Here is a 21,038-nt window from a genome sequence, read left to right as displayed (position 1 = left end):
AAACCTTTTTTTTTTACGCAATAAAGGCATCGAATAAAATGTTCTATTAAATAATTTATCATATAATATATTAAATATTTAGTATATGATAAAAGATTCGATATACACGATTTATCAGATATATTAATCTAAAAATTGAATCATTATAATTTTTAAATTATTTATTGAATATCTTTATATAATATTATATTCTATAAATAGAGAAATAAAGATTATTCTCGATCTCTTTCTCTCTCGCGCTATAATTCATCACAATTTTATTGTGCAGTAAAATATACAGTCCATTACAGAAATGTGTACAATATATTGTATATAATAACAGAGATTTTTTCATGGCAGAAAAATAACATCTCTCGAACACCTTTGAACGCTGTACAGATATCAAAGCAAATGGGATTAATTACTGTACTGCATAAGATTGTTAAAGTTTAAAAAAAGAATTGATTATGTAGTAGAGTTTGTGCAAGAAAATCATTGGTATTTCTTTAAAAAATTGTATGATATTAATGTTGTACATAATTTGATGCCGCAAAATTCAAAAATTTTATGATTTTTTTTATATGTTAAGTTTATACAAATATATTGAATAAAATGCACACATAACTGCTCTTTAAGCTGAGCCAAGCTGAGAAGTTATACAATACAATGTTAATTACATAGATAAAAAGATAATTATACATAATTATAAGATAAATATACATTTAGTTTAACTCGCTTTTCTGTAGAAAATAATAAATATGTATTAGTATCGATGCTTTCTTCTGTTTTATATTAATATAGGATCACTGCATTGTAAGACATTTTATATATACCTTGTTAATTCTTGTAAATAATTAATTTCTTTGCAAATAAAGAAATGCTCTCTGTAAGATAATTTCATGTTATTCCGCACAAATATGAATATATGTTAACATTTGCACAATATCTTTACATATAGATAGCTATAGAATACAATTTTATTCTTGTACAAGAAACAATTAAGGGGCATTGGTATATTCTCTTTTTAGGCTTCTTTTCTTCTCGAATATATGTATGCATAGGTATTCCTTTTTTTATGAAAAAAGAAAAGAATTTTTCAAGTTCATCTCTTTGGATGAAAAAATTTTTTTACATTTGTTTACTATTCTTATTCATTCGCTAATCTTTTTATATGCCAACATTAAACGCAATACAAGAAAATGTTCTAATATTAAGAACAATTTATTTTAAAAAGTTAAATAATAGCACTATAACGATAGCAATACTAATGAAAATATTTAATTAAGTACAATATTATATATATACACACACACACACACATAAATACAATCAGTAAAAGCATGTGTGTGTGTGTGTGTGTGTGTGTGTGTGTGATAATAAAATAAATTTTATGTATATTGCGCGCGCGCGTATGTGTGTGTGTATATACGTATGTTTAATTAAATATATCATATTATATAATATAGCAATATAACATGACGTATATTTGGAATATTTTTAAACGACTTTGGAATCATTTTATACGCTTAACAATTTATATACAATACATACATACAGTTTCTCTGTTCTATCTTATTATAAATTAGTGAAAAAATAATGCTGCTTTGGCCATAATCTGCGCATCAGTAATTATTAACTACTTCTTCGTTGCTAATACCTACACTTTTGAATGTGTTTCATGAAATAGTCTTCAAAACAGTCAAAAAATTCTAATTATACACAGAGTTTTTTTACCATCGCGAAATGTATACTTCTAGAAAAATCTCATCTCAAGTACCGCGTCGATCGTTATACCACAATATAATCCCATATTGTAGTCTGCCGTTCGTTAATAATAATAGATAATATTAATACTTTGATTATTATCACTGCATGAGAAAGAGAGATAGAAAAGATGTAATCTGTATAAAGCAAATAGTTATTGTTTATATTCAATGAATGGAATAAATAATTTTAAATTTTAAATTTATTCTTCTCTCTTGTATCTCGACTGGAGATTTTTTGTAATTATATTTTCGGTTTTATACCTCCATATACGAAATATTTAATTCGCTCATATTATAAAATATCAAGCACCTTTGATTTTGGTTTGAAAATAAAATAATTCGGCGATTGCAATCTCTTCATGTTATCGAATAAAATGAAAGAGATTATATATTGATACATCATAAAACATATAAAAAGTAGGTACATTCATCAAATTATGAATATAACGTTCAAAAATGGAATGGTGCACAGAAATTCATTTTTATATAGGTATTTATATTCATTTATATATAGATATTAATATGTATATATATAAATGAATTTTATATAATACAAATTAAATGTAAATTACAAACAAGATGATATATACGCATGGAATGTGTCACTTTTGAGTGTTTTTTAATGAGAAAAAGAAAACAAACCTGGCTGTTTATCGCTTTATTCAAATTAATAATTAATAATCATTATCGTTTTGCTTCAAATCAGGCTAAAGCAATTATCAAATTTATATTAGTTCCATGTGACTGTATAAGCTAACAAACTTTATCGCAAATAATATTTAATCATAAGTCCTCCTGCAGTAATCTCTTGCCAATTAATAATAAAATATTTGTTCTCTATGTGTATATTGTGATAAATCAGATAATTACAAGGCCATGTAGCAGTATTGCAGAGCATTCTGACAATGTTAGTATTTCTATGCTTATTTTTAATTTAAGATAGACACATTTTAAATATACCCCTCCCCCCCCCTCCTTCCTTCAAATAGAGAGATCTTATCCTAGCTATCGAAATTATATCGAAGTAGGATAAATCAATTTTAAGAAAGTGCTGTACAATGTAAATAGCTGTCTCTCGACACTGATAAATCTCTGTGAGAAGTATACTTGACTGTATACCTACAATTTAATAATTTTATCATATATTCGCTTCCAATAAATTAATATTCACGTTGCAACAAATAAACAACGATTTGTACATTTAATATAAAAATTAAACCTAAGGACGGAAAACAGAAAACGCTAATCGGATATTCAATCTCCACTGTGAATAAAATGTAATCAGATGGCAAAAGTTATCAAATTGCCAGGCATTGTTAATATATATATATGGTGTGTGTATGCGCGCGCGCGCACGCACACACACGCACATATATTCGCCCTTTAATTCACGTTATGCGCGAAATACTAACAGTGGAATACCCTATCGTATAATTATTCGTTATTTTAATTTTTACCCGATAAGTTCCTTTCAAGTGTAACGCTCAGTGAGTACATCAAAAATCTGTTGTGCAGAGCATGTTACCAATATGAATAAAAAAACCTTTTATTTATTTCTTGGACTATCCGGTGGAGTGGATTGCGTGTTAGCTCTCTGCTTTGGTCCGGTCTTAAAGGACATCTTTTTTACAGGTCTTGGTGAAATTCCGTGAAGCGTAGTGCTCTCGGGGTTGTCATTGCTAAACCACACTCTGCTTCCATCAGAAACTGGAAACAAATGCACCAAAATTAATTATTAGTTATAACTTTGTATAAATTACCAATCAGGAAGCGAGAATACACAAAATGTAACTGGAGAATAATTGCTTGTGAGATATTAGGCAGATATATTATTAGAAAAATTAAGCATGCAATTGAATAAAAAGAAAGTATCAGCGCTATCACATTATTATTTCACATATTGTATATGCTTTCCTTCAAAGCAATGTTTAAAACACGGTATATAAAAACATATATTAACATAAAAAAGAAATACTTAAACATGCTATCTTGAATGCTCATAGATAGAAAGATTACCTCTGAATATATTTTGCAAGACTGCCAAACAAAAGAGTTAATTAAGAGACATAGAAATGTTAACAAAAGATATGATTGAAATTTTTATATTTTTATATTTTTCGTCACGCGATATATTCGGTAGATTAAATCTTGCAATTCTATTTACTGTTATTGTTATTGCACACACGCACACACATACAAGAAAGCATGGAACATAAAAGTTGGAATCAGGATTATGAAAAAGAAAGAAAAAAAATATGTGTGCTAATATCTTCATTTTACAAAATATTTACTTTCAAGCATTAACCTGTAGCAGAATATCATTGTCTAAATCATGAGAAATGAGACAATTATAATTATACTTAACAGATAGATAGAGACATAGGATATAATGTCAGATAAAATGCTGTGGAAAAACAGCACGGAAATAATAAAATAAACTAATAATACTACCTTGTCCAATGGTGTTACAAGGTGGATGGGGGTTAGTGGACTGAATTAGTCACCTCTATTCGCACGATTGTCACTGCTTGCTGTCGAAGTGCTGCGCAGACCGGAACGTCCTTGGTGTGAATCAATAAGCGCTGCCGCAAGATTTGACGATGCTGTGGATTGCACGCTTGTTGTAGAGCCTGATAATACAATATCGGTAAAAATAATAATTTTCATAAATATAAGTTATGTTATAGAGAAATAGAGAGAGAGAGAGAGAGAGAGAGAGAGAGAGAGAGAGAGAGAGAGAGAGAGAGAGAGAGAGAGAGAGAGAGAGAGAGAGAGAGAGAAGGGTGATATACGGAATTCTAAAGAGATACATATCTTAAAGGATGTTTCTGCGCATCATGTATATCAATGTGAAAAAATGAATAAGGAAAAAAGAAAAATTAAAACTAAATAAATATTCTTCCAATAAAAATTAGAAAATTAATATAATTGAACTTTTCTTAACATTTTGCGATTCTAACATTGCATGCACAGAATGAAAATGTTGTCTTAATCATGCGCACAACATTTTCATTCTATATAGTTAAAAAGCAAGTGTATGTGACATGATGCAAAAGTAATGCAGAAGGTTCAATTATGCAAATTAAATTGCGAAAAATATATGTGATAATTATAATACTTTGATTTAATGTGCATTAAAGTTTACGCGCCAGAGACAGATGAAGTTCCGCTAAACGGGCTCGGCGGTTGCACCGGTGAGTAAACGTTAGCCGCAAACTCTTCGAATGTTGTAGGTTCTTTATGATTTCTCATAACGGTATCGATAGATCGCGCTCTTTCCTCGTAACTGAAATTTATATTTAAATAATATTCAATTTAACGATTTGTTCTTTTTCTTACGATTTTTAAAAAAACAATTTACTTACTAATTTTGATATAATGTAAGCGTAGATCGTTTAGCTCTACTCGCGGCTAATGCGGTAGTTCTCACTAAACCTGGCAATACCTTATCCTCCACAACGCACCCATCGAATAAAGGTCCAAAAAATGGAATCTCCGATTTTCGCGAGATCTGTATTCGATATAGCTTATTTTGCAGCGGATAAATAACTATCAAAACATCGCAGAACTCTGTGGGTATGATGTCTCTACGATAGTCTCGCCAGTGTTCCGACCAGACTATGTGGATTTCATCATTGCCAAGATGTCGCGTCTGAAATCAAGCATTATGTGAATATTTTGGAAATATATTTCTTATATAGATATTGTCTAGAGTCATACCTTTTGCAATAAACTCTCGGGACTATCCGATGGCATTCTCGTAGCAACATGGAACAGAACTTCGGTGAACGATGTAGCATAATATGGTGCGGTAACACCAGATGCTTTCCCGGGTACCAGGCCGCCGAGGAAACCCGTGTGCGATTCCAGTTCAACTTCCCAAGCGAGCCTCGCGATGAAGCTCTCATACTCCTTACTGGCAGTGACGTTGCTTAGTATGGAGTTTTTGTCTTCCTGACCCTGGCTGACGTAAATGACCGCTATCTTGTGCGTCTCTCTGGACCGTTGGCCGTCGAGATTACGGAGTTCACGTACGAGCTTCTCGTTTTTCGCCAGTAAATGCAATCTTTTGCGCAGCTCCCAACCAGACAGGCCTAGATGCGAGAATAGAAGGCGGCAGTGATGAAACGGCGCCGGAGGTGAACGGCACGACGGTGGACTAACTGCCGATGCACTCATACTGAAATTGAAATTTGCAACATATTAAAATTAAACATAACTTTTAAAATGTTATAAAACTGTTTCAGTTGCAATTGTTAATGTAATTCTACATGAAGCAAAGATAGTAACAGAATACACAACCTGATATGTTGACTCCAATTGTTCACGTGTTCTTGCTCGGCATTTCTTTGATTCAGAATCGTCGCGATAGTCTCGCTTTCGAGATAATGTCCCTGGGGTGGATTAGCGGGTGCATTGAGAGCGATCTCTGGGTTAGTCAAAACTTCTGGACTCGTGTGTCCTATGTATTGAAGGAGCTAAGAACAAAAAATATTTAATAAAAATTATCGTAAATTACCAAAAATAAGTTAACTTGGTTATAACTCACATCGTCTAAGTTGTCCATGTCGCTCGCAGCGTTCGCAAAAGTTGGCAATATGTGAGGCTCACGATGTCGTATCGTATGTCTGGGTGTACAATTGTGAGGCGTGATGACGCTGTTCAAATCATCTGTATGTAATTTCGCGTTCCAATCAACTGAAATAAATCGTAAAAAGACGATTATATTTTTTTTGTTTTATTCAAAACCTATTGTGTATCAATTCATATAAATAAATTATTATTAATTTACCAGGCTTCGCAAATGGCAACGGTAGATCGTCCTCGACAAAAGGTTGGCTGTATAAGATTGAACTGTCCCAGGAAGCTTTTCCAGCGAGATCGCGTAACAAAACTCTAACCAAGGAAGGAGCCGTAGTCAAACCGGCTGTGACTCCTCCGCCAGGTGCATCCAGTGCCGCCAATTCTACTAACGACATTATGATCGAATTAGAGAGCATCAAGAGCTGTATATTAGGCGCTTGGAAAATGGCAGAGGACAATTCGTCTCCGTCGATTCCAGGAACATCATCCAGCTCAACGACCAGCGACGAGAGACGCGCAGCTCCAATACCCATCGGAAAGTGTCCCAGGTGATTGATTAAATGCATCATTACCTGTATATATTTAAAGTAAACATAAAGTGTGTAAATTATACACACATACTTATGTAGGCATGATACAGATTACAAAGCTTACCATTTTCGCTGCCAGTTGTACAGACTGAATATTTCCTTTGTGAGGTGATTTCGAAGAGGGCACGTTGACCAAATTATCCAATGTAATATTAGGATCAAAATCATCGTCGTCCTCTGGATTATTCTTAGCAGTTTTCATAAATTCCTTTCCAATTCTATTTTGCACTATGTTGTTTAACACCTATATATAATATAAAATTAAATATACAATGTCAAAATCAAATAAAATAATTTATGATACATAAAAAGGCATAATATACTAACTGTAAATAAGGTCATCAGAAGAGGTTTCCCTTGGAACACTTGTAGTAATAATGTCGGTCCTAAGTGCATAGCCCATTCGCCCAAGCAAAATAGCATCGACACTGTCAGTGAGCCGCGTCTTTCTCGCGTTGTCATTCGCCCTAGTGTGTCCGACAAGATCTAGATATCACAAACAATAAAAACTCTCGTTACTCTTTGATTCCAATAAATTTTTCTTACAATACAAAGCATATTAACTTAATATTGTTTACCTGTATTATCTTAGATGGCACATTAGGATATAATTCTAGCAGCACATCAGCTTTATCGCAAAGAAGTAACAGAGAATCACACGCAACCTGAGCAACTGTGACATGCGAAGCCTGAAGACAGAAGATAGATATAATCATTTAATATCGATCAACTCCTGAGATAAGTAAAGATTATGTTTTATATATTTTGTATACTTCATCAACATCGAATTAGTAACATGTAAAGAATTCGTTCATTAGCAGATATACAGAATGTCAAGGTAAAAGGATACCATTGCAGACTGAAACAGTTTTTTATTTCAGACATACACATAGCGGTAGGCCATGCAAAATTAACAATATCTTCATAATATATGCAAGAAGTCCAAAACTGTCAACATCACATGATAAATAACACAGCTACATCAAGATAAAAAAAAAAAAAAAAGGTAGGACTACCTGATCCATTAGAGGAAAACAGAAACCAGCTCTGCGACGCTCCGTTTCTTGCATTTGCTGCCAATGACACTCAATGAAAAAGATATTCGCTTTCACCTTACTACTACTATCGCAACATACCTGCTTTTAACTTAGCTCAAAGATATTAAATAGATCTTATTCTTAAAATAATGTACATTTATACAGATAACGGCAGTGCATTTCGTGTATTGTTATTTAACTAGAAACAATATTCCAAATATATAGACTATCAAACAACTAAAATCGAATAAAGAATTTTCTACATCATGCTCTATAATTCTATATATTTTAAGTTCTACAGGCATTTCTGTTAAAATCAGTGCATTTTTAGCTATTCTTGTGATTTCATATAATCTTTAACAAAGACATCTATTAAAGGTTTACAATTTATCATGGAAAAATTTGCTTACTCTAAGTGCAAGGAGAAGGACTGTGACAGCCTCTGGAACTCTTGGATGTTGCGTTTTGTAGGACAGTTCTTTATATGCAAATATCGCAATACTCGATAGAGCCAGGCATCTTGCAATTCCGGTGGGTTCTCGTCGACAGCTTCGCAAGAGTATAGTTACAATATGCTCCTATGAAATCAAAAATAAGCGTAAAATTTAATAAATATTTCATTCCTGACAAGTAATCAATTATATCATTAAATTATATACAATGATTGCATTACTTTTGCTTCTGGACACGTCATAGTTATAATGTCAGGTCCGTTTGGTTGTAACATGGGTAATTTAATTGTTGCAGCAGGTAAAGATAACAATGAACCGATAATAGAAACAGCTTCTGTCCTTGGTGCCTGAAAAAAAAATGATATATGTAAAACAATAAACATTAAATTATTTAATTCAAAGAGAGAGAATTAAATCAAAATTTAATACCTCGATGTCTTGACTGCTAAGTATTACATTAGCGGCATGTATATAGTCCAGAATTAAGAGACTCGATCCAGGTAGATTCAGACTAAATAATCTGGGTCCTGTGTACTTTACGAGTACGTGCAGTACTTTACCATCATTACTAGCGATCCCATTGTGAACGGCGCGATAAAAAAGCGTAAGATGCTGTTTCGGTAGACTGATGTCCAATGGTTGCACAGTTAAGAGACATATAAGACGATATGCGGCCAATTTGCCACTTTCGTATTTCTCGGGAAGTTGAATTGCCTGCAAAGAATACATAGGTAAACATCAAAGATTATCAATTCGAGCGCGCGCGCGCGCGCGTGTGTGTATTATACTTTGTGTTTTACATATATATACCTTGAAGCACCAAGGTGCAATGACTGTCAAAGGTGGGATCAATTCTGGTGCCGGAGGTGTTGCTTGATTATCTCCAGACACTCCTTGATTTAAACGTATCTAAAAATAAAAATAATATGTAATTATTTTAATATTACTTAATATTTTAAAATAGGTGGATTTCTCTTTATCTTTCTCTTACCTTAATCAGTGTTTGTGTGAGTTGTACAAGATAATCCATCACTTGGCCGTGCAAAACAGGATCTTGAATGTTATTGACATCTCCCAGTGCTGACAGCATACGACGCCATAAAACGACAGCCACATCTGGTAACCATCCACGTACTCCTCCGCCTGCCATAACTGATCTCCTCTCAGATGCATCGTTTGTATCTGCGAAACAATAATATCTATTAAAAAGGTATATATATAATATGTATAATAAGTCTATTAAAATTTCAGTTATGTAAATGTACAAGATTTAAATTTAATCAAAATACTATTAAATTGATAATTCATTATTTATAGATAATGAAAGTACTATATGTACAATTAAGTTTTATATCTTCTACAATGTTGTGCAACAAAAAAAATGGTTTCAAGCTCAATATATTTAATTCAGTAAAGTATAAACCCACAAAGCAGAAAACCATATAATATTCGAAAAGCAGAGGCTTCAATAAAGAGATATTTTAATGATGCTTCAGTATCATTCAGAATTTCTGGCCTTGACTGCATGAGCGGACATCAAAGCGTAATGTATTGTTAATAATAATAATAATAATAATAATAATAATAATAATAATAATAATAAACCATTCGATATTAATACGAGATGTTATAAAGTGGTTATTAATGTAAGACAAATGTATAACGATTTTTTTTTAGAAATGTCGACACACTTTATGAAACGAAAACAAACTTATGTACGTTCGTTTGTTTTGTATAAATATTATATACAATGATAGACCATACATACCAATACTGCTACCATCAATATTTTCTATTTGTATGGGGCTATCTTTGTTGCTGTCGACGCCACTGCTGGGTGTCGGCGATGGGCATCGTGGCGATGGTGGTTCGCTATCGACTATAACAATGCTATCCAAAGATTTGGCACGTCTGCTGGATAACATTTTCCGACTGGTCGCCGACGATGAGCTGCTTGACAGTAACCGCGCCATATCTTGTTCTATTGATAGGGGGAGTACTGCATGTGTGGAAATTGTTTGTACTTAATCAACAAGAATAGGACAGACACTGCGAAGATGTACTCGAATGTAAAAGTTGTTTAATTAAAATCAATCTTATGAACGGCATATCACAATTAAATATTAAATATTAGAACAAGCGGGTACGATGGGCGCTCAGTTACAAACGTGATAGATCTATGAGAAAGAACGATGCGAGATTACTGTTTCGTCTGCTGGGTCTGTCTGTTATAGTACCAGAGCAAGTTATTTTTAACTCGGCACAGTCAACGTCAAAGCGAAAGAAAGAAAGAAAGAAACAGGGTTATAAATAAACTGCGCACACTGTCACACAGCAACATAGAGGACAAAGAGATATAATTCCAAAAAATAAAAATAAAAACTATTAATCGCGCTTATTTTTACCTACCGGGAATACCGTGTATCGTATGCGTGCGTTGTCTATGCAATTTTGTACGAGTTTTGCCATTGTATATAGTGTTGTCGCTCGCGCTGCGCGGTAGCGGTCGCACTTTCCTCATATCACGCAGCGGATGATCTAATAAAAATCAAGAAACTGTTTTGTTAAATTTTATCTTGTGCAATGAGATAAAATAACAACATGTATGTATATTTTCTGCACCTGTGACGCTTTCTTTCGGCACGGCATTGTTCTCTTGATCGACACTATCTTTTCGAGGTGGTTGTACACTTCCTGTCGATGCCGCGCGACTTCCGACTCCGCGTCGCTTTTTTGATTTTTGTTCGCTGAGTCTATCCAAAGGTAGATCGTTCAAATCCAAGTTATATACGTGTCGCGCCAACACTCTCGTTAGCGTGTCCAGAGTTTTCTATACAAATATAAATATATATATATGTATATATATAAAGGAAACATTATTTCACAAGTATGAATCAGAATTCGTGACATATCGTCACTTACTTACCGCCCATTCTCGAATTAGCTCTTCCCATTGTGTTAACGACGTTAACACTTCTAAGAACTGGTCCCACAACTGGGTAGAAATAACCACGTTTAAATTAGCCTTGATCCATGTAACAATTAAAGTCTGGAATATCGCAGGAGCAAGTTTGCCGCCGATAGTTTCTTGATGCTTGCGACGAGAGGATTTTTCACTCAATACGAGCGATGTAATTTGCAGTAACACTCTGATAGAGCCAAGAAATTAAAATTAATCGTTGCAAATAAACTTGATTTACGAAAGAGAAGATGATAAATCGCGAATATACCTAAGTAATTGTTCCCAAGTTGCTGGTTCCAATCTGGAGTGCATAACAACATATCGATACACATTTAAGACTCTTTTACAACTGTCCGTTTGTTCCTCGAGTAATGTTGGAGACGCATTAGGTCCCGAATTCTCTAAGAAAAATACATTTGATGCTTGAGTAATGAAAATTTGCAAAACATTTTGCAAGCCTGCTCTAATGAATAAATTCTCTCGATGTATAGCGCCAAGATAAGAGTCATTTCTTAATCTTGTCTGTCGATAACTTTCGGAAGGACTCTTCTCCGTCTCATTTGCATCTTTTCTCTGACTCTCTTCCGAATCTCGATCCTTATGACCGTCTAATGGTTCCAACATAAATGGAGGAATTTCCTATAAAAGTTTGTCAAGATAAAATAATTTATACACACAAACATCTATACATGGGATATATAATTTTAGTATTCATAGAACTCACATTCATTTGAATCCAATCTTTATAAACGGCAATAGCTTTTCTTATAGCTCCCGCATGATTAAAATCCAGAAGAAACGCCTGTCTGTACAATTCATGTACAAAGTTTACATTATCTCTATTTCCATATAAAACCTCTCTGACTAACGTGATCGCCGAAACAGTACTGTCTTCCTGATTTTGACTATCTTGCTGAGACATAGTCGATTCGGGTGACAATAAATTCGAGTCCGTAGAATTTTGAGTAACAGATACACGGCGTAATTCTGTCTCGGCATTTTCTTCATTCGGTGTTGTACTACAGATTAGCGATTTCGATAAGAATTAAAATTATACACGGAAATATAATATATTTGTAAATAGATTACCTTTGCGAAAGTTGTGCAAAAAGTCCTTCTCTTTTAGCAACATGTGTGAAGCTTGCGATCCATTTGATTATAGCGACTTTACAGAGCAAATAGTTATTCTGATTTTGATTCATCGGCTTTCGTATTGTAGGTAATTCCAGATTAGGTTTGTAAAGCGAAAAGTTGTCATCAAATTCCGGACAAATGTAACGAAGATATGTTGCTTTGAAACGTTCTAATAAAAATTGAAAAGTTTTGTATTGCCGCGTAGATTTATCCCGCCATTCTATTTTCACCACCTATAATTAATAAACGAATGATTAGTAAATAATAAATCATTTTTAGCAAAATATTTTTGAAGAATGACAAGACGAATAATAAAATAAATTATACATACTTGAGTGACCATAAATTCAAGTAACGCTTCTAAAAACCTAACAGTCTCATTGTCGAGCGGTTTTTCTCCACTTTGTGGTGGTAAAATAGGACCGCCGTCAACTTGGCTGATAGGACATTGATTTGATCCATTGTCATGAAAGGTGCTCTGTCCTAGTTGTGTATCACAGAATTCTTTTTTGTCTCTTTCTTCGGAATTAGCTGTTTTCACGAGTTTTTCTTTCTTGCCCTCTGTTTTACGATCGCATTTATAAGGTGACGCTTGATGTGGTGGAAATCCAGGCACCAAGCTGGCGAACATCTGATGTATGTGCTCGGGAGCATTTTCTCCAAGAGCTTGATACCATAAAATAAAGTACCTAAAATGTTAATTATGTTACATATATAAATATATTGTGTTTCAAATAAATATATGTAATATGCTTTGAGAAATCTCAGTTGCTACGTACCTTATGGCTTGTCTACGAAGTTTCCAACTGTTACCAGGATGCAAGAGTTTCTGCAGAATCCGTGCTAAACTATGACATTGCCATCGTCTGTTGAGCAGCTCAGGAAGGAGAGTTAGAACTTTTTCCAGAAGCTGCAATACTTGTTCTAACTCTTCTCTGTGTGCCTTATGCACTACAAAAAAAGAAATAGACTATTATCTATCTTCAAGTTATATTATACAAAAAAAATGTTTCTAGCACACACAAATACCATACAAATAAAATAATCAATATGAAAATGTTATTTGCACAAATTTTTTTATAATTGTATAACTTATAAATCAATCAAAGAAAATTATAAGTTAAAAGAAATAATCCTAAATTATAATTATAATTTATATATAAAAATAATAATTGAATATAATAAAATTTTTTAAGTTAGAATAATATATTATGTGACTTACCGATATGGAAGGAAAGCTCTGGCAGCAGAATGAAAAGAAATGAAAGAGATGATAATAAAATAATAACATGTAAGTATTGCATGGTTAATAAAAAAATTTATTATAATTTTAAAAGCAATGAGGTGTATGTTATATAGTTAAATTATATGTGATATAATTATGCAATATATATACTTTAGTATGAAACTTTTCAACGTTATATATAGCAGTAAGAGACAGCTTTATTTAGTACTTATATTATTTTAGTATCAGTTCTATTTTTAACTTACCACGTTGTCGAAGATTTGCTTCAGCAGATACAAAACAATCATACAGGATGAAGTAGACATGGCTGAAGTTACCCTCAAAAAAGCCCTTTGCCTCATCAGTGTCCACATTTTCTTCAATATAAAAACATACATGAATTAATATGCATGCGTGTTTTTTGTGCAATATTATGTAATATTTAAAGACATAATCTACATTAATTGAATAGAAATGAAATAAAATAAAAAGATTTTTCTCTCATGATGCATATGCCTTATATGTATAAAAAAAGATGGAAATTCTATTACATCATAACTGGTCTTGGATATCTGTGCTTATATAGCAGAATTTCTTTTCTTTTTCTTTATATGTACATTATATGAGAAGAACAGACAGGCATGACATAATTATATATTATGACATTTCAAATATAAGTAGAATAATAAAAATGAAAGCATAACAAATATTATAAGGAAATATTTTTTTGTGATATAGAATAAAATATCTACAATATGTATAGAAAGACACACATGTGACATTTAAATGCTTTATAGGCAATTTCTATCATCAGTTCAAGAAATGAAATGGAGAAAAATGTATAAATACATGGAACTTGTATTTATATAATTCCATATATAAAGATACATGAAACTTGTAACAACAATGTAACTTTAGCTGGCGATGGAGGCCATAGAGGTTGGTAAATGTGGTCATGCGGTTTGGTGATTAGATACTGACTATCTTTCATAATATTGAGAGACCACAATCTTATAACTGGATTAAAATCCTTTTAACTAGGACATGCAACAAGTAAATATAATGTAAGGCATATTCTCTGGCAAAAATCTGAATATAACAAAATACTTCTTTCTTGTTTTTGCTTTTACAATTATTAAATATTATATGAAGTATATTTTGTATTTTAAAAGATGTATAAAATACACATACATCTTTTAAAATTTGACATTAAGTATAAAAAATATATATGCACAATATATATTATTTATTAATGATTATAATAATACTTTTGCATATTTAGAGAAAAAGAGAGAGAGAGAGAAAGAAATTCATAAAAATTATGCTTAAAGTTATCGCTTAAATATTCTTGTATACGTGTGTGTATTCATATTACTTAATACTTAATTTAAGTATTCTATTTTAACAATATCAATATTTGTTTCCGTACCATCTTTTAATTCTTAAAATTAGATGAACTAAGCTATAATAAGAAACTATATTTCTTTTTTAGCAACAAAAAGTAATGTTGTCTACTCTCCCAGATTCAGATAAGCGTACAAGGAGTAAGAAGCGTCACTTGTCAAAGAATACAGTACAAAGCGAAACAAGTATTAACACTTGCTCGCACAGGAAGCATCGTTAGATTCCACTTTAAGAAGTCCTTAACAAGCGTGTGGGAGTAAGCTAACTACTAAAGGTCAGCTCTTACACATCACACAAGCATCCTCTCTCAGGACGCTCTCTCACCGATCGCAGTCGCCGATTACACGCGGACTTGGAGTAAAGCGTGGAGAGATTAGCTTCCTCACCTAGCACGATTTTGAGGTGTTTGAATCGCGTCGCGCTGTCCTTCTTGACATCCTGGATCTTGAGCGTCGACTTCTTGACGTCCACATGAAGTTTCTTGCTGAACATGATTCAATGCGAGCCGCCGGCGGCCGCGAGGACAGGAACCATCGACCCGACGGCGTCCAGGGGATGGTCCACATCGATACCGATGCCGATTAATTAATTAACGCGCGATCATCATGCCAACGACGCGGAGCGCCGTGCATGGCTCAATCTTTATCACGTCAAATCGGCGTCAAATTTCGCACACACACCTCCGATCAGATGTACGTGACGGCCATCTTGAGAGGCTGCGCATTAGCGATGCGCACCGTATCTCGGAATCTCGGGGCAATGACATCATCCGTCATCCAATTTGTGCTCGAACGGAAAGATCGAGGACAGATATGCGGTATCGAGGAAATTAGAATTGACAGTTGTCACGATCGCTGCAGATTCAATGGAAACGCCTACGGAGATTATATCGTAAGATTCATATTTTGTTGTTTTTTCCTCGATGTCGAATCCGAGACGAGGTTATAATTCTTAGTTAAAAAATTCTTGGCTTCTATCTTGCAATACTTGCAAAGGATTTCGACGGAAAACAGACGACGTTTGAGATAAAAATATTTTTGCCACTTCTTCGTATTATTTATTATTCGTGTAAATTGCGGATCAAAAATTTGAATTTGGCGCCAATTCTATGGAAGTAATAGTAAAATTTATTTATGTTATCTGTTATGTTATTCTGTCTATATATCTCATTTAAATAATTATCAGATAAAATATAAATAGGAATATCATATTTAATTTCATACAAAAACAAGAAAAAGTTTGATAAGATATTTGATTTCTAACAATAAATAATTATTTATCGATCGAGTAGCGATTATAACCAGACCGATATTCGATGTTACTAGACGTTCAATCCGCGCGTGTGGCTGCACTTGCATGAACGGAAGTGACATCATAGTATAGTTATATCAAATTGTACGGTACGCGCTTTCGCGCGATTTTAACATGGATTCGAGAGATGAGGAAGCTTGTATGGAATTCGTATTCGTTAGAGGAGATAGTGTAAGTCAACAGGAAAAGGTGAAGGCATTCTGGAAGTTTTTAGACGATCAGAATTACTTGCAACCTCAAAAAGGTACGAGATAAATTGTATATAAATAATTAGGTTATAATATACATTCGGCAAAAATCTGTTTTTCATTATTTTACTGTGATATCTTGTATAACTTGTGAATGTGCGTGTATGTGTTGTATTAAATGTAATCTTTTGTATGTGTAATTATATATATATAGACAATTTTGTTATATATATATATATATATATATATATATATTTACACAAGAGACGCTTATTTATGTCGAATGCATTTTTACTTTCGTTATATAAAATTATATATAAAAGAATGAATAATTAAAAAAAATCAAGAGTATAAATTAATCAAGATGAAATATTTTATTGCAAAGGTACATTGGAGCATGAATCGTCGTCGGAAGCGGAATCATCGGCGGAAGCGGAATCGTCGGTGTCAAGAATGGAGGAAGGTATGAAGGAAAAAGATGTTTGGCGGAAAGGATTAAAAGTCTTTCAACAACTTGGCCTCGATAAGACCGCATTCGCGGCTGATGAAAAATGTCGGCCCTGTCAAATGTATAGAACGATCCGGTACGATTTATTGAAATGATTTATGAACAGCTCGAGATCATTTTCTTTTTCAAACGATCGTAGATGCGAGGATCTGGCCGATACGGTGACGCAGTCGTACGAGGAATTGAACGCCGACATGAAGGCTTTCGACGAGCGTCAGAAAAGTCGTGGCTTGAATCAATGCGAAGCATCTTATGCCGGAGATAAATTAAATCAATGCAACTCCTATGCAAAAACGAAAAAATAATCGTTACTTACACATCGGCTAGTGTCCCGCGAAACAATCGCATCCGACGATATTTCTGTCAATATGTTTAATTTTTCGGTTTCAACATTCAAATTCATTAATCAATAAAAAAATACATACGCGTTTATTTAAGAAAATTATCGGTCTCGATCTTTTAATTATTAAAAAAAAAAGTGTTATGAGGAAACTTCAAAAGCTGATACAATAGATAATATATTAGATGTCTCGATGACATATAATGTCTCACTGATCGCTCGTTTTTAAGCTGCTATCGAAGATAAGCAATATATCAATTGATGTAATCGATGGCAGGAATTACAACGGTTTATTCGCGGTACACGAAGGCCTCCACTTCGAGGTTGTCAGTTGTTTAATGGAATTGGAGCAGACCGGAATATGGATGAGTAGGGTAGCGCACATCTCTCCGGGTACCGTGATGGTGTATCGGATTTCCTTAGTCCTGGAGGTCGACGTTGTTTCGAGCAAGGTGCACTGCGCTACGGGAGCTGCCGTGAATGGACCGGTGGATCCTGAATCCTTATGCGACATCTGGTCTCTTCCAATAGACGACGTTATCTTCTTATTGTCAGTTGGCTGTACAAATGAGATACTTTGCGTCAACTGGAAACCTCGTTGTCAGAGCGTTTTTTTTTCTTCAGAGATATTTTACAATTGAAGAGTACATTGCAGCGATGGTCCAACCTACTTTTTTCTAAGAACTTGAGATAAGTAATTTATATTGAATTTGCTCAAAAAGACTCGTTTTTTAGAGTTGTTTGGTCCATTGTCGCACTAAATTTTTTTTCAAGTATTGTATCATGCTTCTTTTAATTCATCAGCTTAGTGTTTAATTATTATACTTTTAAGATTTTTGATAGTTCATTAAAATTAAAGTCTTTTGTTTTGTTTATATATTTTAAACTGAATAATATTTAGAAAAGGGAACATATATATATATATATCAGTATTTTAATAGTATTTAATAAAATGACGAGAGAGAGAAAGTTATCTTCTAATTTCATAGTTGTAGAACTGAATTAAACCGTGTTATGATCAGAAATCATATTTATATTAAAAACGTGCTTGTTTTATTTTACTTAACAAATTGTGCTTCTATTTTATTTAATTTTCTCAATAATTCGCGTATTTTTTTCATATATTAATTGATGATAAATGGCAAAATTTTATCAAACTTGACATAAGTATTTCTTGCAATATTTATATTTTTTATTAAAAAAAACAAATATATTTTGATGTCATATTTGGAAATTAGATCATAACGTATCGTAACGATAGCCTCGAGCAAAATGCAACCGGAAGTCCGGTTCAGTCAAGCAACTATCGATTCGGCAGCATCGGTCAGCATTACCTTCCCATGGGTAATAATCGCAAGTGATCGTTTGTGCGTCGTAAGGGAGGAGAGAGAGACTCTTCCGTTTCGCCTCGATCTGTTTTTCTTTCTTTCTCGCTCGTGCCATTACAAGCGGACCATTTGTCTCCGGCGATGAACGAATGGTCCATTGTCTCGTAAGTTTCTCGATCGGGGATCCCCGCGCCGGAAATCGACCATCGAAACCGCACCCGTACATCGCCGCGTATGTGCGATGCAATGCGTATCCATAATAACTCATAAAGTTGATCCGATAACTATTATTCCGGGGTCGAGCGATTTTGTGAAATATCCTTCCATCTTCCATCTCTATTGCTAAAGTTCGATATACATAAATAATACAATACTATAAATACGATAGCATAGGATATGATTTAAGTTATGACAAGGTATTGGTATACACTGTTGTTAGTTTTTGGAATAATTATTTACGCAAGAGCTAAATCGAATGTGTCTAGTCGTGATTAGATAATAATAAACCGGAGAAAACGGTTCTAAAACGAAAAACCAACTCTCGATAATATATCCTGAGACATATCTAAATATAACAAGGATCCGATAATTAAGTTTCCAGTTATTACTATAGTAATACTCCATAATTCACGGATAGTAACGATTTCAATCAGAGATATTCACATCGTTTTGAAGAAAGCACGAAGAGAAACAAGAAATATGATGCGCATAAAATCGTAATTTATGCGCAACTTGTAAGAGAATAAGTAATAATCGTAGAAAGTAAGTTATAATCGTAGAAATATAGAAAATGATAGGAATATAAGAAAGATACACAAACAAATGCAGTAAGAATATCTTAGACTAAGTTTCGTTTGATCGATTGACTTTATAATTATTCCATACATTTTTATCAATGTATTATTTTTTATACGGAAAACCGCATAAAATTTTTATTTATCTCGTGTTACTTTTGCGTTCTTTCTCATCACAGTTTTATTATATAATTTACAGTATTTTTGCAACCGTAACTCCGATCTACACAATCCTGATGCCTGACATATCGCACGAGAGTTGTCACTTGTCCCAGTTTCTGTACCTCTCCCGCGATGGAACCGCACCACCTGGAGCATAATGGACGCGCTGATGGAAGAAGAACGGGCAGGACACGAGAGAGCGAACACACATGCAGAGACAAAAGCACGGTAAAAGGTAAGAGAACGATCAAGAGATAGTACAAAAGAAGCAGAAGAAATCGGACGGGAAGAGAGATAAAGAGAATAACAGAACGGGGGTGGAGAGAGAGAGAGAGAGAGAGAGAGAGCGAAAGAGGAAGAAGAAGAAGAACGAGGAGATTCTCGTTGACGGGGATTCGACGAAGCAGCGATGTTTAATCGGTGTTGGCCCGCATCAGGTTGATCGAAGACCCCCCAACCGGGTGTTGGAGGACGACATGGTCCTCTGACGACGACATAGGGAGGTCTCGAGTAGCGCAAGCGGAACCGGGATGAAGCTGCGTCGTGCCGATCAGGCGAACAATGGAGGCGGGATGCTCATTTGTCTGCGGGCATTGTTGTTCACCCGGCCGGAAACACGAGCCTCGTACTCTCTCCTTTTCCCCTCTCTGTCTCCATCTCTCTTCCTCTCTCTTTTTCTCTTCCCCTCGCGTTCACCATCCGTGCATCCTCCTCGTCAATGTCTCCCTCCCTCCCGTCGTACCTTTTTCCAGTATGAAAGTACCGCGATGATTCCGCCAATCATGTCGCTCGACGTCCGCAGGTCGATGGTGCAAAAATTCGGGATAACCGTTTCCACCATGTTCAACCGCGAGTCGACGCACAATGTTGAACGTGTCCGACTCGTTCGCTGACTTATCGATCGGTGAAAGCTCGCATCGGGTCCCGATGCGTCATTTAGAAGAGATTCTTAAGAAGAAGAGATCTCCTCTCTTGTAACATGGCAAAAACTAAAACAGGTCCGACAAGATTGTTCTTTGTCGAGCCTAATTTGTACTGTCACTGTCGTATAGTAATCTAATTTCTCCTTCGAGTTTTTGATAGGTAGATTCCACTCAAATTATCGGTTTGCCAAAGAGTCGTTAATTAGTGATTATTATGTAATACATGATAATATATCTACCACGCTAATTCATAAATTTAAGCAATAATATATATATATCACGCGACTTCTTATGTATTATCGCATACAATATATCGGCTTGGATCGCATTCGAGATATTTAATGATATTCG

General features: G+C 34.2%; 3 protein-coding genes and 1 long non-coding RNA gene across 14 annotated transcripts in view; 2 read left to right on the top strand and 2 right to left on the bottom strand.

Annotated features, from left to right (window-relative positions):
- Nucleotides 1-211: 211 nt before the first annotated feature.
- On the bottom strand, nt 212-15,859 carry LOC138937869 (probable Rho GTPase-activating protein CG5521). 8 transcript variants are annotated; one of them, XM_070304516.1, is made up of 30 exons: nt 15,520-15,859; nt 13,996-14,106; nt 13,727-13,744; nt 13,284-13,455; nt 12,836-13,193; nt 12,460-12,737; nt 12,095-12,389; nt 11,639-12,009; nt 11,335-11,557; nt 11,031-11,238; nt 10,818-10,946; nt 10,177-10,407; nt 9,400-9,590; nt 9,219-9,317; nt 8,838-9,122; nt 8,630-8,755; nt 8,367-8,534; nt 7,936-7,992; nt 7,498-7,608; nt 7,247-7,405; nt 6,984-7,163; nt 6,538-6,901; nt 6,295-6,443; nt 6,048-6,223; nt 5,466-5,925; nt 5,111-5,397; nt 4,895-5,031; nt 4,250-4,375; nt 3,762-3,782; nt 212-3,452 (listed from the first exon to the last, which is right to left on the bottom strand). In XM_070304516.1, exons 1-30 carry the CDS (start codon nt 15,623-15,625, stop codon nt 3,292-3,294), a joined length of 5,757 nt encoding a protein of 1,918 aa, XP_070160617.1. In that variant the 5' UTR covers nt 15,626-15,859; the 3' UTR covers nt 212-3,291. The 8 variants fall into 8 exon arrangements, 7 of the variants coding, with proteins under 7 accessions (XP_070160617.1, XP_070160619.1, XP_070160620.1 ...); XM_070304518.1 differs by having other exon boundaries at nt 10,177-10,389; XR_011447580.1 differs by having other exon boundaries at nt 3,384-3,452; nt 4,197-4,375.
- LOC138937876 (uncharacterized) lies at nt 9,395-10,782 on the top strand. Its single transcript, XR_011447585.1, has 3 exons — nt 9,395-9,618; nt 9,726-9,956; nt 10,086-10,782. It is a non-coding gene; the product is annotated as an uncharacterized lncRNA (long non-coding RNA).
- On the top strand, nt 15,732-21,012 carry LOC138937873 (uncharacterized). 4 transcript variants are annotated; one of them, XR_011447583.1, is made up of 5 exons: nt 15,732-16,024; nt 16,459-16,688; nt 17,018-17,216; nt 19,802-19,999; nt 20,567-21,012. XR_011447583.1 is itself a non-coding variant. In XM_070304529.1 (4 exons), the coding sequence occupies exons 2-4, from the start codon at nt 16,559-16,561 to the stop codon at nt 19,920-19,922; spliced, it is 450 nt and encodes a 149-aa protein (XP_070160630.1). In that variant the 5' UTR covers nt 15,732-16,024; nt 16,459-16,558; the 3' UTR covers nt 19,923-20,100. The 4 variants fall into 4 exon arrangements, 3 of the variants coding, with proteins under 3 accessions (XP_070160630.1, XP_070160628.1, XP_070160629.1); XM_070304529.1 differs by lacking the exon at nt 20,567-21,012 and having other exon boundaries at nt 19,802-20,100; XM_070304527.1 differs by lacking the exons at nt 19,802-19,999; nt 20,567-21,012 and adding an exon at nt 17,758-18,164.
- So (sine oculis) overlaps nt 18,914-21,038 on the bottom strand; it is a 48,758-nt gene continuing 46,633 nt past the window's right edge. Inside the window, exon 6 of the transcript XR_011447582.1 lies at nt 18,914-19,150. The gene's annotated coding sequence lies outside the window, so the exon portion shown is untranslated. The remainder of the gene's footprint in view (nt 19,151-21,038) is intronic.

This window comes from Polyergus mexicanus, unplaced genomic scaffold (genome assembly GCF_030449975.1).
Source record: "Polyergus mexicanus isolate NDT 795.1 unplaced genomic scaffold, iyPolMexi1.0 SCAF_11, whole genome shotgun sequence".
In the NCBI taxonomy this organism is placed as follows: domain Eukaryota; kingdom Metazoa; phylum Arthropoda; class Insecta; order Hymenoptera; family Formicidae; genus Polyergus; species Polyergus mexicanus.
The sequence above is the reverse complement of the archived record's forward strand: the minus strand, read 5'-3'. Positions and strand labels throughout refer to the sequence as shown.

Coding starts and splice junctions, on each gene's coding strand:
- LOC138937873 (XM_070304527.1), top strand. CDS start 16,559: ATGGATTCGAGAGATGAGGAAGCTTGTATGGAATTCGTATTCGTTAGA. Junction 16,689..17,017: donor TTACTTGCAACCTCAAAAAG/GTACGAGATAAA, acceptor TTTATTGCAAAG/GTACATTGGAGCATGAATCG. Junction 17,217..17,757: donor CAAATGTATAGAACGATCCG/GTACGATTTATT, acceptor AATCGATGGCAG/GAATTACAACGGTTTATTCG.
- LOC138937869 (XM_070304516.1), bottom strand. CDS start 15,625: ATGTTCAGCAAGAAACTTCATGTGGACGTCAAGAAGTCGACGCTCAAG. Junction 9,123..9,218: donor TTGCACCTTGGTGCTTCAAG/GTATATATATGT, acceptor TATTCTTTGCAG/GCAATTCAACTTCCCGAGAA. Junction 3,453..3,761: donor CTTGCAAAATATATTCAGAG/GTAATCTTTCTA, acceptor ATTTGTTTCCAG/TTTCTGATGGAAGCAGAGTG.